Raw genomic sequence first — 26,975 nt, forward strand, 5'->3', positions numbered from 1 at the left:
CTATAGGATCTGAAGACCTCCCAAGATTCTTTTTTACTTCCGACCAAATGTTCATGAATTTTTTGACCGTATGTTGAACAGCTGGAAGTGTGCTAATAGACTTGGAAAATAATTCTGGAAGATTAGGATAAAAAATGGAGAATGACCCGCAGATTCATGGAACAGATTATTATGAGCGATTTCTGCCCAGGGAAGTAGGAACAACCAATCATCTTGATTAGCTGAGACATAGACTCATAGAAATTTCTCTAGGTCTTGGTTGACCCTCTCGGTTTGTCCATTACTTTGGGGATGATAGGCCGAGGAAAAGTTAAGTTTAATGCTGAAAGAAGAACATAAAGGCCGCCAAAATCTGGATATAAACTGGACTCCTCTATCCAAAACAATACTTCGTGGAAAGCCGTTAAGTCTGAAGATTTCTTTGATGAAGATCTTGACTAGTTTGGGAGCTGATGGAAGACCCTTCAGTGGAATAAAGTGAGCAGCTTCAGAGAATCGATCCACCACTACCCAAATATTGTTATAGCCATGACTGGTGGGAATCTCAGAAATAAAATCCATAGAGATGTCCTCCCAAGGGTGATTTGGAAGAGGATGGAGTAACCCAGCTGAAGCTTGCGTGGAAGGTTTATGTTGGGCACATGTGCTACAAGCAGCGACAAAGTTTTTAACATCTGTTCTTTTTGATGGCCACCAGTAATTACGGCAGATAATCTCCAAAATCTTGTTGGTATCCGCATGTCCGGAAAAACGGGAAGAATGAAACCAACGCATAAGACTGATTTGTGATCTGGAAGGCACAAATGTTTTCCCAAGTGGGATCTTGATTTTCCTGGAAGATGCAATAAAGACGCCAGCCCAAAAACTAGAGAAAGGAAATTTGCTTTAACATTATTGTCCCCTGGTCGATAAGTTAGAATTAGATTAAAGCGAACAAAAAACAATGACCATCTTGCTTGTCGATAAATGAGACAGTTTGCGGTTTTAAGATACAACAAATTCCTGTGGTCTTTATAGACCATCACTGGAAACTTTGCCCCTTCTAGAATGTGCCGCCATTCTTGTAAGGCCAATTTGATGGCCAACAATTCTTTGTCTCCAACTGCATAATTACGTTCTGGTGGTTGAAATTTCCTGGAAAAAGACCCGAAAGCATACCATTTACTGGTATCATCCTTCTGAGAAAGAACTGCTCCAACGCCTACTGATGAAGCATCCACCTCTAAGAAAAAAAGGTTTGTCTGGGTCAGGACGCCTCAGGATAGGAGCGGACACAAAGAGTCGCTTGAGTAAAAGAAAAGCTTGTTTAACTTCCAAGGGCCACTCTTTCGTATTCTCCCCCTTACGGGTAAGCTACAGGAGCCACAACAGAAGAATAATTTTTAATAAATTGTCTATAAAAATTACAGAATCCCAGAAATCGTTGAATGGACTTCAAACCCACTGGTTGAGGCCAATCGGATATTGCAGACAACTTTTGTGGATCCATGCGTAGCTCCGTACTTGTGACAATGAACCCCAGAAAAGGCATCTCCAGCTGCTCAAAAGAGCATTTTTCTAACTTGCTAACACTAACACTCGTCTGGTGTTTGCGTAGACGAGCCGATACCTCATAAACATGGCCCCGATGCACCTGGCCCCGATGCACCTGGAGATTCTCAGAAAAAATTAATATGTCATCTAGATAGACAACCATGAATTTATTCAACAGGTCTTGGAAAATAGAATTCATGAACCTTTGGAAGACTGCGGGAGCATTGCTTAACCCAAATGGCATCACTAAATATTCAAAATGCCCATCTCTTGTGTTAAAGGCCGTCTTCCATTCATCTCCCGACCTGATCCGAATCAAATTATATGCTCCCCGGATATCCAGTTTAGTGAAGACTCGTGCCCCCTTGATCCTGTCAAAAAGTTCAGAAATTAAAGGAAGGAGAAAACGGTCCTTTACGGTGATGGCATTTAGACCCATGTTATCAATGCAAGGCCTGAGTCCACCATCTTTCTTTTTGACAAAAAATAGACCCGTACCTGCAGGTGACTTGGATTCTCTAATAAAGCCCTGTTTCAAATTGTTTCTGATGTACTCGGACACTGCTTGGGACTCAGCCACGGATAACGGGAGTACCCAGCCACAAAGAGGTGACTTTCCAGGAATTAAATCAATAGCACAGTCCCACTCCCTATGGACTGGCAATCTCTCTGCCTCTTTTTTACTGAAAACATCCAAAAAGGCTAGATAAGGTGCTGGGAGCTTGACATCAGAATCTGCTTAGGTTGAAGACAAGGAATAATGAAGACATTCAATTTTGGTAATACACCGGCCATGACACTCCTTACCCCACGCTAGTATTTGAGCATTCTTCCAATCTAGGATGGGCGAATGCAATTGCAACCAGGGTAACCCCAGGATGACTGGGTTTTCAGCAGAGGGAAGCACGAAGAAAGAAATAGTATCCTGGTGAAGAACTCCTACTTTCAAAATTACTGGTTTGGTGCTGGAGTGTATACTCGAAAATGGCAGTCTGTTACCATCCATCCCTACAATATGTAAAGGGTTGGTCAATGCTTGACATGGAATTCCCAAGCGTCTGACTGTCTGTGCTGTGATAAAGTTACCATCGGCGCCCGAATCCGGGAAGGCCTTGAGAACTAAGGAGGAATCTTGACCTTGAACAATGAAATCGATGGTAAATCCCGCTGCAGGGACTCGGGAAGGGGTATGTAATGTGCCTAGGCTGACCCCCCTACAGTCAGTTAGGCTTTGTCGTTTCCCGGGCGCAGAGGCGTAGGGAGGGCGGAGCCGGTGGAGCACGGGCTCCAGGCGCAGAGACAGCAACTGGCACCGAAGCCGTGCACCCCGCTCCCTGCTCTCTCCCCTGCCTGCTCCCCGCCAGGGCCGGATTTCTAACACCTATCATGGGTGGCAGGCTGTGACCAGACAGCCGCCACCAGCCAGGGAGAAGTGACAGCTTCTCCCTGGCTGTCCCTTCTCCTCCCTCCCCCCACAGAAGCCGACTCGCTCCCCCCACACCGCACACATACCGCTTCTGCTCCTGCTGATGCCTGCTCAGTAATGCTGGGGCTGGCTGCCGAGATCGGATCAGCAACTCACCCAGGAGCCGGCATCAGCGGGAGCAGAAGCGGTATGTGTGCGGTGTGGGGGGAGTGAGTCGGCTTCTGGCCTGTCTCCTCATAAACACCCAGCCACCACTGGCAGCACAGTAGGGCCAGGCGAATGACCCACAAGCAGCAGTCCCCTGGGCACATTGCCGCTTTCCAGGAGGAACGCTCCGCTGCGAGTCTGCGACGCATTGATTAGGGAAGGGGGGGGGGGGAGAGGAAGAGCTGCCACTTTTGTCATTCCACGCAACGGCGGGAGCGAGGGGAGGAGGAACTCACGGAGCATCTGGTGTGGCTGCGGACTGTCTGCAGGTGAGGTGAGGTACTCCTAAGGGCTTGGGTATGTGGAGTCCCCACTGGAAATTTCGACAGTCCCCCCTCTTAATAGCCCACCTCCCGGCTCCAACCCGCTACTTACTAGAGATGTGCAGGTTCGGATTTACTCAGATTTACCCGGATTTAGTCATTGTATCTTGAGATAGATTTGTTTATCAGCTGTCACATGTTTTGACTCATTTGACAGCCGATAGCCAATAAGATACAGTTGTGACTTCTGAGTAAATCCAAACCTGCACATCTCTAATACTAACCCCTCTGCTTGCCGCCGCCGCTGCCGCCAGGACCGGCAGATCCACTTGTCTCTTGTCTGCAGTCCCAGGCGGCTCTCCTCCTTGCAGGCTTGTTAAATAAAATGACCTACAAAAAATGGCCGCCCCCTTACAGCAGTGTAGCGCATGATAGCCCCGCAGGGGTCAGCGGGGCTATTGATATGCCACTGGTCCTGCCCACGATGCCACACAGAAGACGCAAGACACTATTTTTGGAGATGCCCCTTATTAAAAATATTCTGGCTTCAAATTAGATTTGCCCTTGAACACTTGGTAAACTATGTCTCATTTATGGACAAATTGGCCATTTTTGGCATTTTGCCTGTGGGACAGAGAATAGCCAGGGGATGTAAGAGATTACTAGATTACTATTAATTATCAGTGCTGTGGCACATAAGGCTGTGTTGCAGACATGGATCAACGTTACACCCCCTACATTAAAAGTTTTTAAAGAAAAATTATACCATGTATTCAATATGGATTGAATAGATTGTCTGTTGGAAAAAGACCAACGAGTAGCAACATTTTTCAATACATGGGAGAGCTATATTACAACATTATCCCTTGAGGTGAGATTGAAGCTAAATAACTAATTTAAACGTACTCAATGGTATATTTTGAGATTAATTGAGGGGGATCCCCCAATAGATATTGACTCCTAAACATGTTGCACAAGGAGCAGATTATTTCAGTTATTTCCTCATTCTGTAAATTATTGTTCTTTTTCTTAAATTGAAGATAGTTTCAGCAATCTTTTAGTTTTCTTTACTGCTTGTTTCCTCTTTTGTCCTCTTATCCCTCTCTTCGTGACGTGTGGTTGTTCAATTTTTTTCTCTGAAAAGACAGTACATAATCCATGGGTTTTTCTGGACCCCACGCTGCCTCTGAAAAACCTTCTGACTCTTCAACAATCAGCAATTTTTATTTTTTTATTTTTTTTGTATTCCTCATTGAATTGTATTGTTTTTGTATGCCTATTTCTATTTTACACATTCTTTTCTACACATCTACACATAGCGCTTGGGTTCAGCTACACATTATTACAAAGGCTTGTAACTTATATAAATGAAGAATAACGCAATACACTTACAGAATATTAATAGTTATTATATCCCTGGCTGCTCACCCATGGTGTTGATGATGGCATTGATAACTAGGAATAACCAGCTTCACAAAATATCAAAACAAAAAAATTATTGGAATTTAAATAAATCCCCATAGTCCTTTTCATACCCCCACTATCCACGTGGCGAGCTCACCGAGCCCTGCGAGTGGACGCGGAAATACATGTAAAGTAATACGCTTCCCCTTGCAGGGCTCGCTGCGCTCGCCATGCTTTGGGCTCGGTGGCGAGCGCAAAGGTCGGAGGATGCGTACCGCCGCCCCTCGCAGGATTGCTACGCTCCCACGCTTCGGGTTGGCGTTCATAGTGGGGGTGGTGTGGGGGTGCATTTAACATTGTAAGCCCCATTAGGGTGCTTATATAATTAAAAATCGTATAGGGGCCTTATACAATTTAAAATTGCGTCACTGTGCATCGGGGGGATGGCATGCGATGGCATGCGATGCGATTATATATCGTACGACTTAATATCGTGGGTGCCGTGATAATACACAAGTAACCTATATTGTCTAGTGTGTACCCAGCTTAAGACACCCACATTCTTCTCTGTTTTTTAACAATATGCAAAGATTAGATATTAGATAAGACTGTATAAAAATGCTTTGCAATCTTTGCATCCTGTTAGATTATATTTGAACAAGTTTTTTAAAGCTGGACACCAAAATATAGCCATTAATTACAGCAGATTGACTAAGTATTATTCAGCCACGTATAATGAAAGTGAATTACTCATTTGTCAGCAGTTACATATATGTCACTGATGCCCCTTTCCCACTGCAGCTCTTAAACGGTAAATTGCCGTTTTTTCCCCACAATTTACCGTTTAAGGCTGCAGTAGGAAAGCGCCAGAGTTGAAATACTGGTTAAAGTTAACCAGTATTTCAACCCGTTTAAAAAGAGTCCTACACGTTTAAATACCGTTTTTAAGGCAGTGGAATTGCCTCTTAAACGGTATTTAAAATCCCACACTACTTCCCCCTCCCCTGGTACCTTTCCTGGAAGGGTACCTGCACCACACCCACCCCCTCCCCTGGCACTTACCTGCGTGGGGGATCCGGGCAGCGGGGTCCTCCATGGGCACAGCACTTCATGTCCCTCCCTGGGTCTGGTGATGGATGCAGGGCAGTGGGGAGGCAGCGGGGTGGGGTCCATTTGGGATCCGGGCAGTCCCTGGGGCTGATGGTAACTAGTAGTTCCCACTATGCGCATGTGTAATGAGCGCCGTGCATATAAATGAGTCACTCATTACATATGCGCATATGTAATGAGCGACTCATTTATATGCACGGCGCTCATTACACATGCGCATAGTGGGAACTACTAGTTACCATCAGCCCCAGGGGCTGCCCGGATCCCAAATGGACCCCACCCCGCTGCCTCCCCACTGCCCTGCATCCATCACCAGCCACAGGGAGGGGCCTGAAGTGCTGTGCCCATGGCGGACCCCGCTGCCCGGATCCCCCACGCAGGTAAGTGCCAGAGGAGGGGGTGGGTGCAGGGTAGGTACCAGGGGAGGGAGGGGGGGGGGGGGTGCAGGGCAGGTACCAGGGGAGGGAGGGGGTGCAGGGCAGGTACCAGGGGAGGGAGGGGGGGTCCAAGAAAGGTACCAGGGGAGGGGGGGGGGTATGAAAGACAGGCACTCTTTTTTAAACGGTTCACTGCGATGTGAATAGCACTTAAACGGTATTTAAAACGGTAATCTAGTGCAATGTGAATGCTAATACCGTTTTAAATACCGTTTAAAATACCGGTACTTTAACCTGCTCTGCAGTGGGAAAGCAACATGATACCCTTGTTTTCTATTATTTTCCATTGTTTATAAATTGCCATAACATAACACATGTTTTTACAAGTAAAAAAAAGGGAATGATACAGAGCTTACACTCTGAAGGAGCACATGATATATATGATAATGGATTAACAATTGTAGTGGCTGGTATTGTAAGTGCATGAGCATTACCAGCCTGGATTAGGCAGACTTCACATCATGGCCTCTGCTTGTGTAATGTAATGACCATATACTTGTCTGACTCCACAGGTACTGGACTGGATTGAGAATCATGGAGAGGCGTTCCTGAGTAAGCATACTGGAGTGGGGAAATCACTGCACCGTGCAAGGGCTCTTCAGAAGAGGCATGATGATTTTGAGGAAGTTGCACAGGTATTGGTTGCTTGTTTTTTTTTTTTTATGTCTAGCACTAAATGGGTCAAGTGGAGATTGTGGTCAAAATTCCAATCCATAAAGCAAATTGTAAGTAATTAATGATGGTGGAAGTGTGAGACAGGATATGGAGAGTGATAATTACTGTAAATACTTTTGTCAGTTTTTGCAGATTCATTTTAATCAGGTTCAGTACCATTAGACTGGTGAATAAGAGATCTGCTGCCATTATTTAAGGGAGTTAAAACACAACTAGGAAATTATAGACCTGTAAGACTGACATCAATAGTGAGGAAACTACTGGAAGGCTATATTCAGGAGTACTTGGAATGTAATAATATTATTAATGGAAAGTACTTGGAGTGCAATAAAATTATTAGTGATAACCCGCATGAATTTGTGAGGGATAGGCCATGTCCAACTAATCATAGTTACTATGAGGAAGTGAATGGAACCTTGGCAGTGCAGTTGATGTGTTCTACTTAGATTTTGAAAAGGCCTTTGATACTATGCCTCACATGAGAATGGTCTACAAAATAAGGGAGCTGGGTCTAGGATACAACATTTGTACTTGGATCAAAAACTGTTTGGAGAAAAGGGACCATAGAGTTGTGGTAAATGGAACACTTTAAAACTTTGTGTTCTGTGCTGGGGAAAAAACACACACACATGTTTCCCTCCCATACTGCCTAATGGGATAGCACACTCACTGCAAAAAATAGGTGTAAGAAGGGTATAGCCGCAAAATAGTACCCCCAGTTCAAGTTATGACACACAACAACATACTCTTATTCGCATTACTGCACGTAGTGACCCTGATTTATATTATGCCACATAATATTGCCCTTTATTCACATTGGGCAGCATGGATGGTGTAATTACTGCCTCACAGTGCTGAGGTCATCGGTTCAATTCCCACCATGGCTCTAACTGTGCGGAGTTTGTATATTCTCCCTGTGTTTGCGTGGGTTTACTCCGGGTACTCCGGTTTCCTCCCACAATCCAAAAATATACTGGTAGATCATTTGGCTTCCAACAAAAATTAACCCTAGATTGTCTGTGTGTGTGTGTACATGTGGTAGAGAATATAGAATGTAAGCTCCACTGGGGCAGGGACTGATGTGAATGAGCAACTATACTCTGTAAAGCGCTGCGGAATATGAATGCGCTATATAAGAAACTGTTAATAAATTAATAATAAATTGTGACACATAATAGAGCCCCTTATTCACTTTACACTACACAACAGTGCCCCTTATACAGAGCCCACCCTAAGGAGCCCACTACCAAACTTTTTTTACATTGGCCTCCCCACAGAAAAAAATAAAATATGCATGACTTCATTCATTGAGCACCCCCACACACCCTCGAAAACTTCACCAGTTTATCACAGAGTAACCCAGTCAGACCAGTGACTAGTAATCCAGTCCCTCAATCAGTCAGGTGCCAGTTCTGGGCAAAACCTTCTGCTCAGTGCATTGCCAGAGTGTACCACTCCCTCCTAGGCTTGCTTTTGGAAATCCCATTGTTCCCAGTGTGCCTTGCACAGAATGAATAAGGGTACAAGGTTTTATACTCAATTGTATATACTGTCTTAAGCGCTAGAGTTGGTCATGGTCTATGATGAATATATATCAGCAGTCCCCAGGGGGGATGCCAGCCTCCAATCAGAAAAAATGAACAGCACAAACCAAGTGGCTATTACTAATACATCAATAACAGATTAACCCTTTGAGTGCCAACGTGGCTGTGAGAGATGTGCAAAATATCTGCAGAAAATGCCAGCCTCGCTCACAGCGACTGATCTTTTTTGGTGCACAGTTTAACAAGATTTCAATTAATTGATTTAAGATCATTTGCCGGCAATAACTAAAGTAATACAGATTCCTTGACATCAGCATTTTTAGCCGATATTTTGCACATCTCTCACAGCAACATTGGCACTCAAAGGGTTACCATAGTAGAGCAGCTAATGCATGTCCATGTAGAGGTGGTAGTGCTCGTCCAGGGCGTCCCCAATTAGTTTACAAATGAAATAGGTTGTACCGACAGCATATGTTGTAATAAAAAAAGAAATTCAATGGTGGATGGTGAAGGCTTCCGGTTTCTTGCTTAGCAGCAATCATTCCAAACGGTGAGCACAGAGCAGCCGTGGCAAAAGTCCTTAAGCAAAGTGTACCCTTAACACATATCACCTCACAGCTAGGCCGCTTTTTCAAAAGGTACAGTTTTATTCTCACGTTTAAATCAATTCCTCTGTTGATAACTTTGTTTTGTATTGTATGGGTTCTTCTTCCGGCTTTGGAATAATGAAAACTGAGTTGCAGGTAGTGATCGCAGGGTTTATTTGGGAGGGCAGTTTGACCCTCAGTATAATTTACAGTTAAGAGCCTTTTTCCTTACCTCATAAGTTACATGACTGCATTACAATAAATTCGGATATACAGTACATGGCATGTACAGTACAGGTTGAGTATCCCTTATCCAAAATGCACGGGACCAGGAGAATTGGATAACTGATTAATCCGTATTTCGGAATATTTTAATATTTCAATTATATATCTTGAGGTATCTTGCCTTTATGTTATACATATACACCAAACACATGAAATAAACGCAAATATATTTTATTTGTGCATAAAACAAGGTTTCAAAACATGAAACAAAGTTTGTGTACAATCTCAACCACTGAATTTAAATGCCAAGCAATGATTGTCTTGCACATATTATGCCAGTTACATATCATTCCCTCAGTAGTGCTGTAAGTTTTTAGCAAAAAAAATAAATAAAATTTTGTTCACTTTCTGGAATGTATGGTTTTCGGAATAATTTGGATAACGGATATTCGGACACGGGATACTCAACCTGTATGTGCGTCTATGCATCTGCATTTAGAGGGTATTATTCTGGTTCACTCGCAAAGGCACAATCATTCTCTGATGGGCAAAACAGATGCACTGCAGGTGAGGCTTATGTAACGTGTAGAGAGAGTTAGATTTCGGTGGGGTTTGTACTTCAAACTGATATCTATATTGCAGTGTAAAAATAAAGCAGCTAGTATTTACCCTGCACAGAAACAATAAAACACCAAAATGTAACTCTCTCTGCACATGTTGCATCAGTCCCACTTGCAGTGCATATTATTTTGTTATATGATTGTGCCTTTGCGAGTGAACCAGAATAACCCCTTCATTCTGGAGCTGGCGTGTAATATGTTGAAGTTTTTTGGAATGCAGTATGGTATGAGGTGAGGTAACATTGGGCCTTATTCAACACGGTTTGTAGATACGATCGAATGTACAGTCATCACAATAACCATAGCAAATCTGAAAATGCTTCAAGCCAACCCTACTGCAGTATCTCAGCTGTGATCACTGCGACAGCAGTGCAAATTAAGCCAACACCCATTACACTTAAAATTGCGATCATTTTATCTAAATGACAAAAGAAAACGCAGTGTCACAAAGCCATTGCAGTTTGTGCTACTCCACTCACTTTTAAACCCAGCAATTGGTAAGAGATTGTCATTAATTAGTCAATTTACCTGATTATTTTAGACAACATGATTTTGTGAAGCACTATGGTAAAGAGATGACAACAAGATTGTTACTTTGCACACTGCAAAGAGTTAATGAATGTAATTTGGCATGCAGCAGACTACACCGCATTCCCTGCATCAATGTAAAGAGCATCAGCTGGCTGAGATTATGCAATTATTAGCCTGAGCATCCATGGTTTTTCAGCAGACATCAGTACTCTATAGTCTATGGTATCTATATATCTATACTCAACCTGTGTGAATGATGTGATTGTATTTTCCACTATTGGCTTATCATTGCGTGCCGAACCTGTTGACACACCTCCATGAAATGCGATCACTCCTATTGCAGATAACTTTGTGTAAATGCAAATACAGATACAATATACAATATATATGCATGTGTTGTGTACTGATTATCACTCATTGGGATACAATTTGCAGTTGCATCTGTATTGGAGAGTGGAAATTAATACATGGAATGTTCTTTCTGTACAAGTGTGAATAGAGCTGGGATTTTCTCTGTGCCTGTATTAATAAACAATACCAGTAATGTAATAACATGAGCTTCTTGCTCTGGGCTTGTAAAAACACGATCAGATTATCATTTTATGTTCTACATGCAGCCTTTAGTGTTCTGATAAATTGCAGTAGCAAGTCAGGTGGGTGGATGCAGTAACCACAGCAACCGTTCATAGCAACTGAGGATTGCAAGTACCCCTAACATCGCCCCCTCAAACCTCCCTAATATGCTTATAGCTACTAATTTTAGGCATTTAATTGTTGCATCTTAAACAGTGGGGCCAGAAGGAAGGGAGTTCTCAGAAATTACTTGTTACTTATTATGTAGCATCAGAGGCTTCACAGCGTGCTTCGGGATCTATTCTCAAACACACAGACACATAAATAAATACACACATATTCTTATATTGTTATGTTTACTTGGTATTATCAAAGTTGGCCCTAATAAGCTAATTCTGCATAGAAGAGTGAAGGGAACGGTAATGTAACCTTTTAATTTTTTTAATTTACATTAAAACACTTAAGGTGCTCTGCAAGGTTGTTTACGTGCCTACTAGGGTGACCAACTCATCCCTATAATCCGGGACACATATTAATTACACAGGTTCTGTGGCAGTTTAAAACCAGGTGAAATGGAGTCTTGAGGTGTGGCAGTTTACCAGGTGAAAGCCAGCCACAGAACCTGTGCAATTAATTTGTGTCCCGGATTAAAAGGATGAGTAGGTCACCCTAGTGCCTACACATGGTAAACAAATGAAACACTTCAGGATTAAAGTGTGAGATGCTTTACTGAACAGGGAAATAGTTTATTCTTTTACTTTTCTATGAAGTTGTAAGGAGCTATTTAATTTACTATCAGCCAAAATTATAATGCCTTTAAATGGATAAAACACTAGTTATTGTTAGGTTAACCCTTGGTGCTCCAGGAAAAACAAAACCAACGAACAAACTGATGCAGGGGAATGCGGGGTGTTTTATTGAAAAACCAAAGAACACAGGAACTGATGCAGAAAACAGGAACAAACTTTATGAAACAAAATACGAAGTGGCTGGATAGCAGAATAAACACAGAGGTACCGGGTACAGATGCAGGCGGTCCGGCAGTTGGCTGAGGCTTAGGCTGAGGCACGAGGCACAAGACATGAGACACAGGACACGAGGCACAGGGCACGAGGCACAGGCTGTAGGAAGCTGAGGCACAATACACGAGGCACAGGACACAAGGCAACGGCTGTAGGAGGCTGAGGCACAAGACACGAGGCACAGGACACGAGGCAACGGCTGTAGAAGGCTGAGGCACAATACACGAGGCACAGGATACAAGGCACAGGACACAAGGTAATGGCTGTAAAAGGCTGAGGCACAATACACGAGGCACAGGACACAAGGTAATGGCTGTAAACTCCTTCCAATACTCAGACAAGGCAGATAGGGAAACACTCCTTTCCACAACAGGAACATAGAACAATGACCAGCCCTGAGTGCTGGTCTGGGGAGGACTAAATAGACCGCTCACAGGTGTCCAATTGAGCAGATTGCCTCCAATCATCAGGCACCTGATACCTCAGAGTCTGGAGACAGAGAGATAAGTCCACAGGTGCCTGATGCCCCTAGTGGTGATATACATGGAAAGAGAAACACACATAACAGTTATTAAGACACTGATCAGTCCAGACATATAAAATAATCTGCAGAGATAATCTCAGAAAGTATATGCAGATGGAGCCACGCTCATCCATTGCACCAGCGCGCCTAGGCAAGGGTTTTGCCGCAACACTTTTGTAGCATGCTCAGACGTACTGAGGTCCATTGAGGCAAGCCATACAATATGGATGCAGTACACATCGCCACCACTGGGTGGATAATGGTCCTCAAATCCAGTGGCAGATTGATATACAGTACAGTACTGATGGAGCCGCATAATTCACCAAGAATGGGAGGCACTTTCGTATGAGACCCTTGTGCGTCTCATTCCTGGTGAACGTCACTCCAACTGTAAAGTACAATACAAGCTCGGGCATATGGGCTGTGTAATGTACAGTAGTCAGGTGGAGGGTCCAGGTCCCCTAGGCAATTTATTTCATAAACATAGCATCCTGCAGTTCCCATAGAGTAAGCATTACTGATGGGATCACTCTACATAGACTCATGAGCACAGGTTGCTATCACCAGGGCCCTTATTCTGATTGATGCGTACTTTCCCGCATACTTTCGGATCGCGTCTTTACGGCGTCTGCGCATGCGTGGAGAACGCCACGCGCATGTGCCACGCCTTGACTCCGTACCTGTTCGGGCAAATCCCGTACAAAACTGGTCACCGCAATCATTCGGGAAATATGGGCGTATTATGGGCGTCATGCGGAATGACACATGGGCGTAGTTTCAAAGTGGGCAAAACGGGGCGGAAACATGGGCGGACACGGGGGAGTACACTTATGTTGGGGGGCGTGCATTCGGATAGCACTCCGAATGCACGCGAACAAAAAGGGAAGAAATGTGCGGTGTCCAAAAGGCCACTATTGCTTTGCGGACACCACTCGTTCCTGCGGGAGGCGAACGGACCGCCTAATGACTACAAGCATTAACACCTGAACCCAATAAAATCGACTCCTTTACTCATTAATCACTAATAGGACGCTTGTCAGTGCTTTAATTGAAACCATTGCTGCTTCAAGGAAACCTTACTAATCACCCACATATGCTGTACTTCTGACACACTTTAAACCTGCTAACAATGGACATGACTGAATATTAATACTAGCAATACACATGTGTATGCGACATGTACTAATTAAACCACACAATTGTTGTAAAGTAAAGCAATTTATTTATATAAATTTCACTGTCAATGCCACTGTGATGCAATGACAAAAAAATAAAAATACCAAAAAAAACAAACCATGGCACTTAAATTGCTGTAAGGGTTAATGTGTGCAATGCATGTGTTAGGCATGCTTGTAAGGATATATTGGCATCTAATTGATTCCAATTCAAAATAAGCAGTTTTTTATGAGGATAGGTAATTGAATAAGTGGGTCATGTGATGTATTGCAGAAGATACATAATAGTGGGTTGTTTGGCGTAAATACTCCGCTTACGGGCGGTAGCACCGCTTGGCTCCCGTTCGGATGCGGTATTCCCGAGCATACTCTGTAATACTCTGTAATACCGTGCAGAATCTGAGTGTTTCTCCCGCACACGCATGGTTTGTATGTCGTCCGTAAACACGCCCTGTTCTTAAAGAGTGAGTCCGTCCGAATGCGGAGGACACGTGGGCGTTTCTACGGGCGATGGCCGCACGCGGCAGAACACCGTGGCGTGCGGACCGCTCCGTAAGAATGCGGGAATATCCGCACCGATCAGAATAAGGGCCCAGGTGTTGTAGGATAGTGGATATTTGTGCTGCTCTCCGTGCTCGGCAGACTCGGGTTTGATGGGCAGCTGACAAAGGCACAGATGCTGCAATAATCAACCCCTAGGTCCGGTCCTCAACCCACACCGCTGCCCAGGTTTTGTTGCACCTGCTGTGCAACAAGGAGCTGAGTACCTGGCAGGAGCTGACCCACCAGAGCTCACAATTGCTCACTGTCACCTCTCTGCAGACCAGCAATGGCACCATGGCTGTAAAGGAAGCCAGACACCACTGCAGGCTGGGTGGACAATTGGAGGGGAACCCACCTGCAGTTGCTTGCTGCTTGCTTGTCACATTAACTAGTAGTCAGTCTGCCCTCGAGTCTCTAGGACACCTAAAACCAGAGGTATCAGGGTGCAAAATGGACACATTTTCCCTATTGACCAGTGGTTCTCAACTTCAGACCTCAAGACACTCACACAGTTCACGCTTTCTAGGTCACCCAGCATGTGCACAGGTGCACTCATTACTCACTGGCACATTTTAAAAGATCCACAGGTGGAGCTAATTATTTCACTTGTGATTCTGTATGGAGACACGGAAAATGTGTACTGTGTGGGGGTCCTGAGGACCGAGGTTGAGAACCATTTCCATAGACTATAAGGAGCCCCTTAATTCAGACCTTGCATGGGTTCTGATGCTCGCCATTAGCCTTATGTGGGTCTCAGAAAAATAGGGTTCATGTCCTCTGGTAGCTACAGTAAATGTCTTCCCTTCCATAAGATCCCGGGTTTGAACTGATTGGACCACCAAAACCCAAGAAATTTGTCTTTAAGCCCATCTTAATTTATCCATAGGGTTAAGCTATAGAAATTCTATAACAGCGTGCTTTTATACAAACCCTACTGATACTGCAACAAATGCTACACTATTTAATTATGTGTGGACAGATTTTCTTTTTCATCCATCCTTGGGGCACAGGTAACCATGGGATGTAGTGGGTCCGGGGGAGCCAAGGCACCTATGCTAGACATAGGGGGGATGGGGGGAGGGGAAGACAGATAGAAACTATGGGGCTGAACGACAACGTAGTGATGAATGGGTAAGCACATGTTTGGAGGTTAGAGAAGGTGGGTTGGGGAGAAAAACTAGATCTAGTAAGAAATCAGCATCACTTCAAAAACACAATCAAATCTTAAAGAGTAAAAAACGAGAAAGTAAACTGAAATGCTTGCTGGCTAATGCAAAAAGCTTGGTAGGAAAAATGGGGAAACTAGAAACTGTGTCCATAAGAGATGATTATGATATAATTGGTATAACAGAAACATGTCACACAATTGGGCTTTAAACATGGAGGGATATACCCTTTTCAGAAAAACAGGGAAAATGGAAGGGGAGGGGGTGTGTGCCTTTATGTAAGAACAAACTTAAAACCATGTGAGAAGGAAATGAGCTTGGGGATAGCAGAAGATAAAACTGAGGCCTTTTGGACAGTAATAACCCCTTTAATAGGGGTATGTTACAGACCACCAAACATAATGATAATAATAATATTGAAAGGGATGAGACACTACAGTACTTTTTAGATCACATAAAAAAATGGCAGATCAGGGGCAGGTATTAATTATGGGGGATTTTATCTTTCCAGACAACGACTGGACAAATGAGACAAGTCAGCACAAAGTAGTGGGTTCCAAAATTTACTCAAGGATCAGTTTATCTCAAAATCTGTTGAAGCACCAACTTGTAATGGGGCATTATTGGATATAGTGTTAACGAACAATATACTGTAGATCTAGTTTCAAGTACCAAAGTAATAGAACGTCTGGGAAACAGTGACCACAACATGGTCAAGTTGGAAAACAACAACATACGGGACCGGCTAAAATATTACATTTTAGGAAAGCAAACTTTAAATCATTAAGGGATTCTTTAAAAGAAGGAAGTGTTTTTTGAGGGTAAGAATGCAGAGGAAATGTGGGAAACCCTAAAATTATGTGCTCGAATCACTAACGATTAAATATATCCCAAAAGGTAATAAGGGTAAAATCAGTAAGAAAAAGCCACCATGGCTGGACTTAAAAGTAAGGACAGCAATAAACAAAAAGACAAGAGCATTTCAATTTTACAAGGATAATGGGAACGAGGAGGCGTTCAGTAAGTACAAATAATTAAATAACTTTGTAAAGGGTTAATGAAGTACAGTAGCAAAAAGGGAAACTGAAGAGTGCATAGCTTCTGAGAGCAAAATCAATCCCAAAATGTTTTTCAAATACATAAATAGCAAATAAATAATAAAAGAGAACATTAACTAGGCTCATTAACCAATATCAATGGTAATAGCCTTTCAGAGGATAAAGCGCTGTTAAATAATTTTTTCTCATCAGTGTTTACTAGGGAAGATCAGATTGTAGAGCATACAGGTACCACAAATGGGACAAGCCATCTAGATCTTAATATTGTTTTCACGACAGATGAGATAAAAATGAGGCTCAGCAAAATCAAAACAAACAAATCCCCTGGTCCGGATGGGATTCATCCTAGGGTTCTAATGGAATGAAGGGAGGAATTAGCAACCCCTCTGTATTACATTTTTGAGAACTCATTTTTATCTGGTAAGATACAGAATAGCAGAGGTAGTACCAATATTACTACAGAATAGCAGCGGTATTACCAATATTTAAAAAATTAAAAAGGGATGACCCAGCTAATTTATGACCTGTGAACTTAACATCAATAGTAGGTAGACCTTTTTTTTGGGGAATTTTAAGGGACGGTATGCAAAAATTCTTAGAGCTTCATAGTTTAATCAGCATTAGTGAGCATTTGTTTGTGAAAATCGCTGATATAAAACAAGTTTATTAGGCTTCTATGAGGATGTCAGCAACAACCTAAATGATGGAAATGCTGTTGACGTGGTCTTCCTGGATTTTAGATATGGTGCTACATAAGAGGTTGATAAATAAATGTAGATGGGTAGGAAACTGGCTGCTGAATTTAGAACAGAGAGTGGTTGTAAACGATGCAGTATCAAGTATGATACCAGTACAAGTGGAGTGCAGGGGTCGTTGCTAGGGCCCCTTTTATTTAACATATTTTTTTTTATATAATCTTTATTGTATTTTTACAAATATACATTTACACACATAAAACTATCAGGTCCATCAGTTCTCACCACAACCTAGTGCCCTTCCTAATATTTTGCACGGGCTGTCATCACAGTTGCTCAGGTTTTTATCTACTTATAGCACGTGCTATCGTCCCTCGTGTGGCAATCCCCCAGGGTTTCTTTACGTTACATATGGTCTTCCTTGGTCCGTAGGTGGGTGTCTTATCTGGGGACCATAACGGGCGCCGGGCCGGAGGTGGAACCTGATATTTATCTATCTTATCTTAATAGTGGAGAATTCCACACAAAGCACCCGATGGAGCCAATGAGAAGATTCATTCTATATAGTGTTTTTACTGGTCATTATTGACCTAATTAATACTGTGCTATAATTTTAAATATTTCTCCTCAATTATTAATCGTGTATGCGTTTAATTTTTTATATCTTTAACCAAGTGGCATGTGTTTAAATTTCAATTGTTCTATATATTTGTGTTTTAGTCTCTGTCTCTTGATCCTTCTCTCCCCCTTTCCCCCCTATTCTATATTTGTTTATGTGCTCCTTGAAATCCAATATTTTGACGTTTTCCACCTCTCCCATATTCTATCGTGCTTACTTAACAGGTTTCTACTCAAGTATAAATGCTTCTCTTGCTCAACTGTGTAGTTGACCGTGGCTATCCAATCAAATATATCCATCCAGGATCTAGATATAATAACTTTAGCCAATGAACACAGTTCTATTATGTAATTTTTTTCGCCCCCATTGATTCTGCTATCCGATATTATGTTAAGCTTACAACATTTCCAGGACAATGATTCTCTAGTTATTCCTGTTTCAATCATAATACAATGATCCTGGTAGTTGATAAATACGCTCTATGCAGGACAAATAGTTGCACTTGCTGTACCCTTATGGCATTTGTAGCCTTTGACACTGATGATATAGCAGCCTGCCATTCATCCTCCCCGATAGACCCCACATCCTCCTCCCACTTAACATTTCATTTCCTTAGGTAGTCACTCGGCGTTGGCCTCCCCAAGGTTTTGTATATCCTAGAGGTAGACCTTTTCTTGTCTACTATTTTAATTTTTTTTTTTTTTTTATCAGGATTCCCTGAAACATGGGAAGGGGGGGGGAAGGGGCTATGGAATTGTTTCTCCAGAACACTTCTCAACTGAAGGTATCAAAAGAAGTGCCACAACCACACAAGAAAAGAAAGTATAGTATTAATTATTAAATAATGATCACTTATTAGCAGAAAATCACTTAACAGTACACATAAAATATCAAATAACAACACAATCTTTCCCTATCACAAAAAGCAAACTTAGAATAACACATCTTATTAACAGTTATGTATCTCACAAACACATTGTTCTCACACAAGTTTCATTTAAATATGATCACCTGTTACACAAATTTTCATCACAATCACAGTTACACCTTAATTCATAACTGACATCTTGCACTATAATGTCTTAATTTAATAGTAAAATATCCATATAAGAGCCTTTAAAAACAATTAGATTGCATAGTACCCCATACATCTCCAGCGCATATTAGAAATAAATATGAGATGTTTATTTCACAGAAATTCCTACAAAGATAAAATACTGAGGCAGCATATCAAAACACATATTAAAAAATGAAAAATATAAAATTAACAAAAAACCTATATACAAAAACGCAGAATATATGTAATGCAAATAAGAACATTGGATAGATCTAAAAATTATCCATGTTATTGTAGCAAACAACAGCACACTATGGGTTAATCATCAATGATGGTAACCATAGGCTTTTTTTGAAATGGACCAATCAAAAATAAGGGCGGGGTATTTAAACCCCTCTGGAAGGGCAAACAGGTTGATGCCTTGAGAAAGCCTTTTTAGGTGAAACGGCCGTCGGCTCATAGGGCCACTGTCACTGTATTAAATTGTGTGTATATTGTATGATAGAACCATGTATTGAAGGAGAAATATCTTAAAACAAATTAGCGTGTCACTGGTCCCCACTGTTACTTGATAATCTGTGCAGGACGGGCAGAGGGAGAGTGTGAGCGGCGCTATAGCAGTGCTGAAAAGCCGGCTCACAGACTCTCCGTGACACTGCCCACCTCTGCAGTCAAGAGGAGATAATCATAGCGAGCCACGGTACCTGCAACAGAAGGACTGGGCATATCCAAGTCGCAGTCACTAAGCACCCAAGGTGGCTGAGACTGTATGCTGTGAAGCCTGTGAGCTGCAGCTAACAGAAACTGGAGGACGGCAATAAGTAAATAAATAAATAAATAAAAGCAGCTAATTCCCCCGGGGGGACTTGTATAAAGTGCTACACCCATTTTTGTGGAAATTCATTATAAACACACAAAGGCTACATACTGCAGAACTCTATTTTAAATTAACTAACAATATCTGCAAAAATTGTATAACCAATCAAAAGATTGTATGGTGTGTATGCTAATGTGAAATTGTACAACTCCGCAAAAAACAATACATTTGTAAACTCCTTAAAGATACATCGGTAACATAATAATAACAGAGTGACATACACTATCTCTGTGCCTGAATAAAAATTGCACTGACTACAAAAGAATATAAAACATCAGAGACACACGGAGAAGAGTGGTGCACATCATAAATTTATTGATTTCTCTGACAGCAATATACAAAAACACACATGGACATCATATCCCTGCAAATAGAGGATTTAATTAGTGGTCCGACATTATTTTAAACAACACTTATTCTAATCTTCTTATCTTTATCACATCTGTCTTTCTATATTTAAAAAAAAAAAAACTTTCACCTTTTTATCTGCAAAAATTCATTAAAAGGTTATATTTTATCTAATATCAGAAAGGACGCCCTGTGCACCCTACTACCCTACTATACTTTCTAAAACAGTGGAGTAAGGACAGTCCATAAATTATCTACCTAAGCTGGTGCGGGAGCTCTCCTCATAAAATATCGAAAGTGCGTCTGTGGCAACTTGAATTCGTCCTTCAGCTGGAGGAATGACTTAAGTCCGACCTCCGTATATACTTGACTGAGATTATAACCCAATAGGGACCCCCAACCTCCCTCAACTGTAGTCCCTTCAATTCCCCTAGCATCCATTTATCTTCAATCGGATGCTGAGGGTCTATACGTTCATATTCAATTATTTTATTTGCTTCTCTCCATACTTTAATGGCCTGCACGACCAGAGGGGGGTCCCTACGTCTTATATGACCCTGCAATAGTCTGGACAATGGGTTAGCCCCTGGAGTTGATATATTCACTAGGTCTATTATCATCTCACTGCCCTGGTCCTCGCCCACCCAAGCCCTCATCTGCGCTAATTGAGCTGCAATATAATAACCTCTAAAATCCAGCAGTCCCAGGCCCCCCTCGTCCTTTTCCCGCATTAAGGCTTTCAACCAAACCTTAAGTCGTGTGTTATTCCATATAAATGATGAGATGACACTATTGATTTTCCTGAAAAGTGAATTGGGGATATATATTGGAGATTGCTGGATTACGTATAGGATTTTTGGAAGTATAACCATTTTCAACAGATTTATACGACCTGTCATTGTTAAAGGTAATCTGCTCCATGTTTTACATTTTGTATCTAGGTACTCCAGCAGGGGTTGGATATTTAGCGAGATAAACTCCCTTGGGTTTTTGGAAATCCAAATTCCCAGGTAATTGTATGTCACTACCCACCTTAAAGGGAGTGGATGGGGAGAAGGAGGAGAATCTGGAGGGTTTGCCAAAAGGATATGGGATTTTTTCCAATTTATTCTCACTCCTGAATATTCGCCAAATTCATCTATTATTTTTAAAGCTATAGGTAAATCTGTGAAATTGTTGGATAGGTATATTTAAAGATCGTTCGCTAATATGGATACTACATCTCTACCTGTCCCTACTTTAAAGCCTCTAATATTCGGGTGTGTTCTGAGAAGACAGGCTAGGGGCTCTATTGCCAGAGCAAATAAGACAGGGGATAAAGGACACCCCTGCCTCATCCCTCTGGCCAACGTAAATGCCGGTGATGTCCAATCATTCACTGAGACCCAAGCTGAAGGTTTAGTATATAATAATTGTATCCATTTGATAAATTTGGGCCCCAGCCCGAAGGCCCTTAGGACTATCCAGAGGTAGGGCCACTCCACTACGTCAAATGCTTTTGTTGCATCGAGAGAAACCACCGGTCACATGCCCTTTTCCTTTGGCATCTGGAGATGGCTTTGTAGTTTACGGAGATTCAGGCAGGTGGCCTTACCCGGCATGAACCCCGACTGGTCCGGGTGAATTATTTTTAATATATGTTTATTTAGCCTGGCTGCCAGGATTTTAGTCAAAATCTTCGCTTCCATTGGCAAGTGGTGGTGGCTATCCAGTTCAAACAGGTTTTGGTCAAATGGCACTCCAGCAGTGGCACCTACGCGTTTCGCTGCTCTAGGCAGCTTTTTCACAAAAGCTGCCTAGAGCTTTGAAAAGCTGCCTAGAGCAGCGAAACGCGTAGGTGCCACTGCTGGAGTGCCATTTGACCAAAACCTGTTTGAACTGGATAGCCACCACCACTTGCCAATTTGAATCCCCATATAGGAGAAACAACCCATTCGGTACCACTGACCGATCACCTCTGGGACCTTGAACTACAGCCCACGGCAACAACTACATCTAGGAGGAACGCCACCCCCTTAAAGCCGTAACTGGGCTCCCCATCAGAAAGATCGTATTACAGTAAAAATACGGAGGTAGTAGATTACGCTGGAGAAACAATATCCTATCCAAAGCACAATCTCCCTCCAAGGTGATAAACAACATCCCACCAACCATCAGGAGAAAAGGGGATAAATACCATCTTTTTGCTCCCCAGTACTGGCGGACAGAATTGGTGACTATCATTTCAAATTATTTATATCCGTTCCAATAAGTGCACTACCACAGTTTAATTTTTAGGATTCTTTTATTAATTGTGTAACATAAAATGTGTTTTTATATGCAATATTTTTATTAAATGTAACATTTGCTACACATCTGTGTTTCATTCAGTGCAGTTCACCCTCTTCCTGTTTCCTCGTTATCCGTTTGTGTTGGGGCTGACTACCCCAAATTTGAACTGCTGCTCAGCAAAGCATACCAATATCAAGCACCTCAAACCCGGATAACTTGTTATCTACTGCTTGTAGGTATCTGCCTGGTCTGTCTGAGTGCTGATAGTTCTTGCGCGCACTATGTGACATTAATTTCAGATTCTCCTCCTTTAGTGCATCCGTCCAATCCCTCACTCCTACTAGTTAGACCTTTTATTTCCAGGGTGACACTTTTTCTTTCCAACTCCTGGATTTTATTTCTATTCTCTTTTTTTATCTCTCCAATTCGTTTTTTTAAGGTACCTCTAATGAAGGCTTTGAATGCATCCCAGGTTATGGCTGGTGTGGTAGACTGTTTAATTACCAGAATTCCTCCCACTGGGCACTTAGCACACCTTCCTGCCCCATATTTTGCAGCCAGCCCATTAAATTAAATCCCTGTCCTTTGTCCTTTATTTCTGATAGCACCATTAACATTAGGGAGAGGACGGAGATACCCCTTGCTTTATACTCCACCCTATCCACCTGTGTTACAAGGTTCTGTGTTACCAATATAAGGTCAATTCTTGAGAAGACCTGGTGGGTTGCGGAATAACGGGAATACTGTACAGTTTTTGGATTCTGGACCCGCCAGATATCCACCCATCCCATATCCTATATATAATTGTAGAATCCTCTGTTACTTCTGGCCGTACCTAGAGAGGTAATCCTCCATCTGTCTACCTGTGGATCCATGACGTTATTAAAGTCACCCATACAGATTATAGGGACCTGTGGGTGCATAGCTGCAAATTCCGCTGCTTTTACCAGGGTTTCAAAGTTAAAAGGAGGTGGAATATACATAAACAACAACAGCGTATGGATATTATTTAACATATAATCCAGGAAAATATACCTCCCTCCAGGGTCTATCAAAGCCCTGTTGCACATAAAAGGTACTGTTTTCCTGATCAAGACTGAAATACCTCGGGAGGAGAACGTATAGGGAGCATGGTAGGTTTTCCCCACCCATTTATTCTTTAATGATAGTAATTTCCCCCCTATCAGGTGTGTTTCCACCTAGCATGCAATATCAACCTTGAATTTTCTGAGTTGGTCCATAACAAGGGATTGCTTGATTTTGTTGTTAATAACCCAGACGTTCCATGTTAATATTTTAACCATCTATACCCAGCTCTTACAACTTTACCCACCATGCTTCCTGAACTAAACCCCACCTCCCAGGTCGACCCGCTAATCTTCCCCGGGGATTGCCACCGTTACCTTCACTTCTGCTGGGCTTAACCGATGGACCGAAACATACACATATAAATTGACATACCACATACACTTTTAACAACTTTGTGTAAGAAGAAGAGGATTTGGAGAAATATATAACACAGGTGCTTGGGATTAGATGTTACAGACAGCGGACCAATCCAGTGCTTTAAATATTGTTACAGGCAATTTAATTATATTGTGTTGCTGAAAGATCTTACATTAAAAAATTCTTTGCAAGAAAAAAAAAAATATATAAAATATAAAAATAATAGAGTCACTCACAAGAAGTCTGGTGTGGGTATAAGAATCAGTTCATCCCGCTAATTGAAACCAAGGTGAGAGGGGTTAAACCGCACTTCTCCCTCACACTCCTTTCCGTGATTAGCGGTGCAGTGAGATGTGTACCGACTCCCAGCCAGCTACTGCAGCCGTGGTCCCGGCTTCCAGACTGGAGACGAATCCAACGAAGCGTAGGTTATTCCTTCGTAGTCTGCATTCAACTTCGGATATTTTTGTCCTAATCTCTGACATCTGTTGAATCAGGGTATTTACTTTGGTGGACTATTGTTTGTTTGTATCCGCTAATGCAGAGATACGGTTTTCTGTTTCCTTAATTCTCTTGTTGGTTACTTTGAGCTCTGTTTTTATTGATGTAATTTCAGTTTGTCAGTAATCTCCATTTATTTTTTTCCGATAGGCACTGCTCGCTACTGGCAATTGCCTCCAGGCAGAATATGGACACTGAGGTCCTGCATATTTATTTATTTATTTACTAACAGTTTTTTATATAGGGCATACATATTCCGCAGCGCTTTATTGAGTATAGTTGCTCACTCACATCAGTCCCTGCCCCAGTGGAGCTTACAATCTGTACTCACACACACAGACATTCTAGGGTTAATTTTTTGTTGGAAGCAAATTGACCTACCAGTATATTTTTGGATTGTGGGAGGAAACCGGAGTTCCCGGAGTAACCCCACGCAAACACGGGGAGAATATACAAACTCCACACAGTTAGAGCCATGGTGGGAATTGAACCCATGACCTCAGCACTGTGAAGCAGTAATGCTAATCATTACACCATCTGTGCTGCCCCATGGATGCATAGATCCGGTATTGATGTGGAGGTTCAATAAGTACCTACAACTTAGAAAGTATATGATAGTGCAACACTGTATGGATAAAATAACACAGGTTTATTACAGGTTTGCACTCACATTAAACAATTTAAAAACAGGCAGTTGTGAAACTGGATAAGTGGATATCAGCCAAGGATAATACTTGCTGCACGCTTATTCTCGGGGTGCCGGCTCTTCCAAGATAGCAGATAGTTAACACAGCAAAACACCACCTCACTGGAACCCACGGAAGATGCTTTGGACTCTGCTTGCTGTGTTAACTATCTGCTATCTTGGAGGAGCCTGGAGCAAGTATTATCCTTGGCTGATATCCACTTTATATCCTGATCACTGATATCCAGTTTAATGTGAGTGCAAACCTGTAATAAACCTGTGTTATTTTATCCATAAAGTGTTGCACTATCATATACTTTCTAAGTTGTAGGTACTTATTGAACCTCCACATCAATACCGGGTCAGAGTGATCTATGCAGGACCTCAGTGTCCATATTCTGCCTTTATAACATCACCTAATATGTGAGTGGGATATCAATTTTTTTTTATTTTTCATGGTGATCCTACTATCTGCACTATGTCTCCTTTTTTCTGAGTTGTTTCAGAATCATCTCCAGGATTTGCATTGAACCCCCTAATTTACAGAAAATTTGATGTAAGTTGTAGTGAATTCATTATATATTTGTGGGATCGCTTAGTGTGACACTACAGTATCTTGTTTTTTACTGTATATCTCTTAACTTTTGGGGAAAAGTTTATCTTGGTGTAATTAGAGCTGTACCCCACTAGGTGGCGCATTTAGGAAGTTTATAAATCTGTGTATTAATTGCCTCCAGGACCTGCTGTTAAGCCCCGTACACACGGGGGAGATATATTGCTCAGCAATATATTGCTAGCAATATATTGCTGAGCAATTTATTGCTCTGTGTCTTCTGTTCATCAGCGACCAGAGATGGTCGCTGATGAAAAATAAACTGCCGGGGGGAGCCTGGCAGTGGAAATCAGCTGGTCGCAGGAGCATGTTCCTGCGACCAGCGATCACTACAGGGGTAAAAACGTGAGCGCGCACCCGGCGATTTATCGCCGGTGCACACTCCCATCGCGGGCAATATGGTCACTCAGCGACCATATTTCCCACGATATTACACAAAATCGCCCCCATGTGTACGCACCTTAAGGTTATCTCTGGAGATCTCTGGGGGCTCTTGCTTTTGGATGGTGTAGTATGCGGCGTGGTATTTGGTGTTTGCGATGAGTTGCCTTGAATACGGCATACCTCTCCAGTCGCGCTGAGGTGTTTTTATCAAGGAAGTTTTGAGCAGGCAGTTTATATCCATGTATAACAGACCCCGGATACCACCTCTGGGATAGAGAGCTTTCACTCTCTCACACTTTATCCGTATTTGTTCACAGCCGAAACAGTAATAATGCCAGGGGGAACCAGGACAATTAAGAGGCTGGCAGGACCGTACAGATATCTGGCCTCTCACTCTCACTTTGACTCCACTGGTCCTACTGTATATCAGTCTCTGTCCTTTGACCTGTGCAGAGCTTTGTTTCTATCAGCAGTTGCTTTATACCCTTTAGAGCGTCCCAATTTTCAGAGTCCAAACACACACCTTAACCTTATACTGTACTTTATGTATACTGGTGCCTTGGGTGGACTTTTTCTGGCATGCGGACACCGATTATATATATTACTTAACAATTACTTTTAGCACACAGTTTTTCCAGAGAACCAAGCAAAAATTAGATTAAAAAAAAGAAAAAAGCATACTACACCAGCCTCTCTGGTACTGATTGCACCAGGTTTGTTTGTCTCTGAAGACTGGAGGTTTCCTTCCACTGGGTCTGGCATCTGCAATATTCCGTCTGCCTCCGCTGCTGACGTCCTGCTACTGTACAGGGAATTCTCCACCCACCTGCAGCCCACCCGGCACCAGGCTGCTATAT

General features: G+C 42.3%; 1 protein-coding gene across 9 annotated transcripts in view; it reads left to right on the plus strand.

Moving 5' to 3' along the window:
* The window catches only part of KALRN (kalirin RhoGEF kinase), an 856,470-nt gene that overhangs the window by 349,578 nt on the left and 479,917 nt on the right, over positions 1 to 26,975 (plus strand). For all 9 annotated transcript variants that reach the window (XR_014450786.1, XM_083153542.1, XM_083153544.1 and 6 more), the window contains one exon: positions 6,893 to 7,015. Coding sequence is in view for 8 of the 9 variants with exons in the window: in XM_083153542.1 (XP_083009668.1) it covers positions 6,893 to 7,015 (123 nt within the window). In the remaining variant the exon portion in view is untranslated. The remainder of the gene's footprint in view (positions 1 to 6,892; positions 7,016 to 26,975) is intronic.

Source organism: Crinia signifera, chromosome 7 (genome assembly GCF_055691185.1).
Source record: "Crinia signifera chromosome 7, ASM5569118v1, whole genome shotgun sequence".
NCBI classification, from domain to species: Eukaryota; Metazoa; Chordata; class Amphibia; order Anura; family Myobatrachidae; genus Crinia; species Crinia signifera.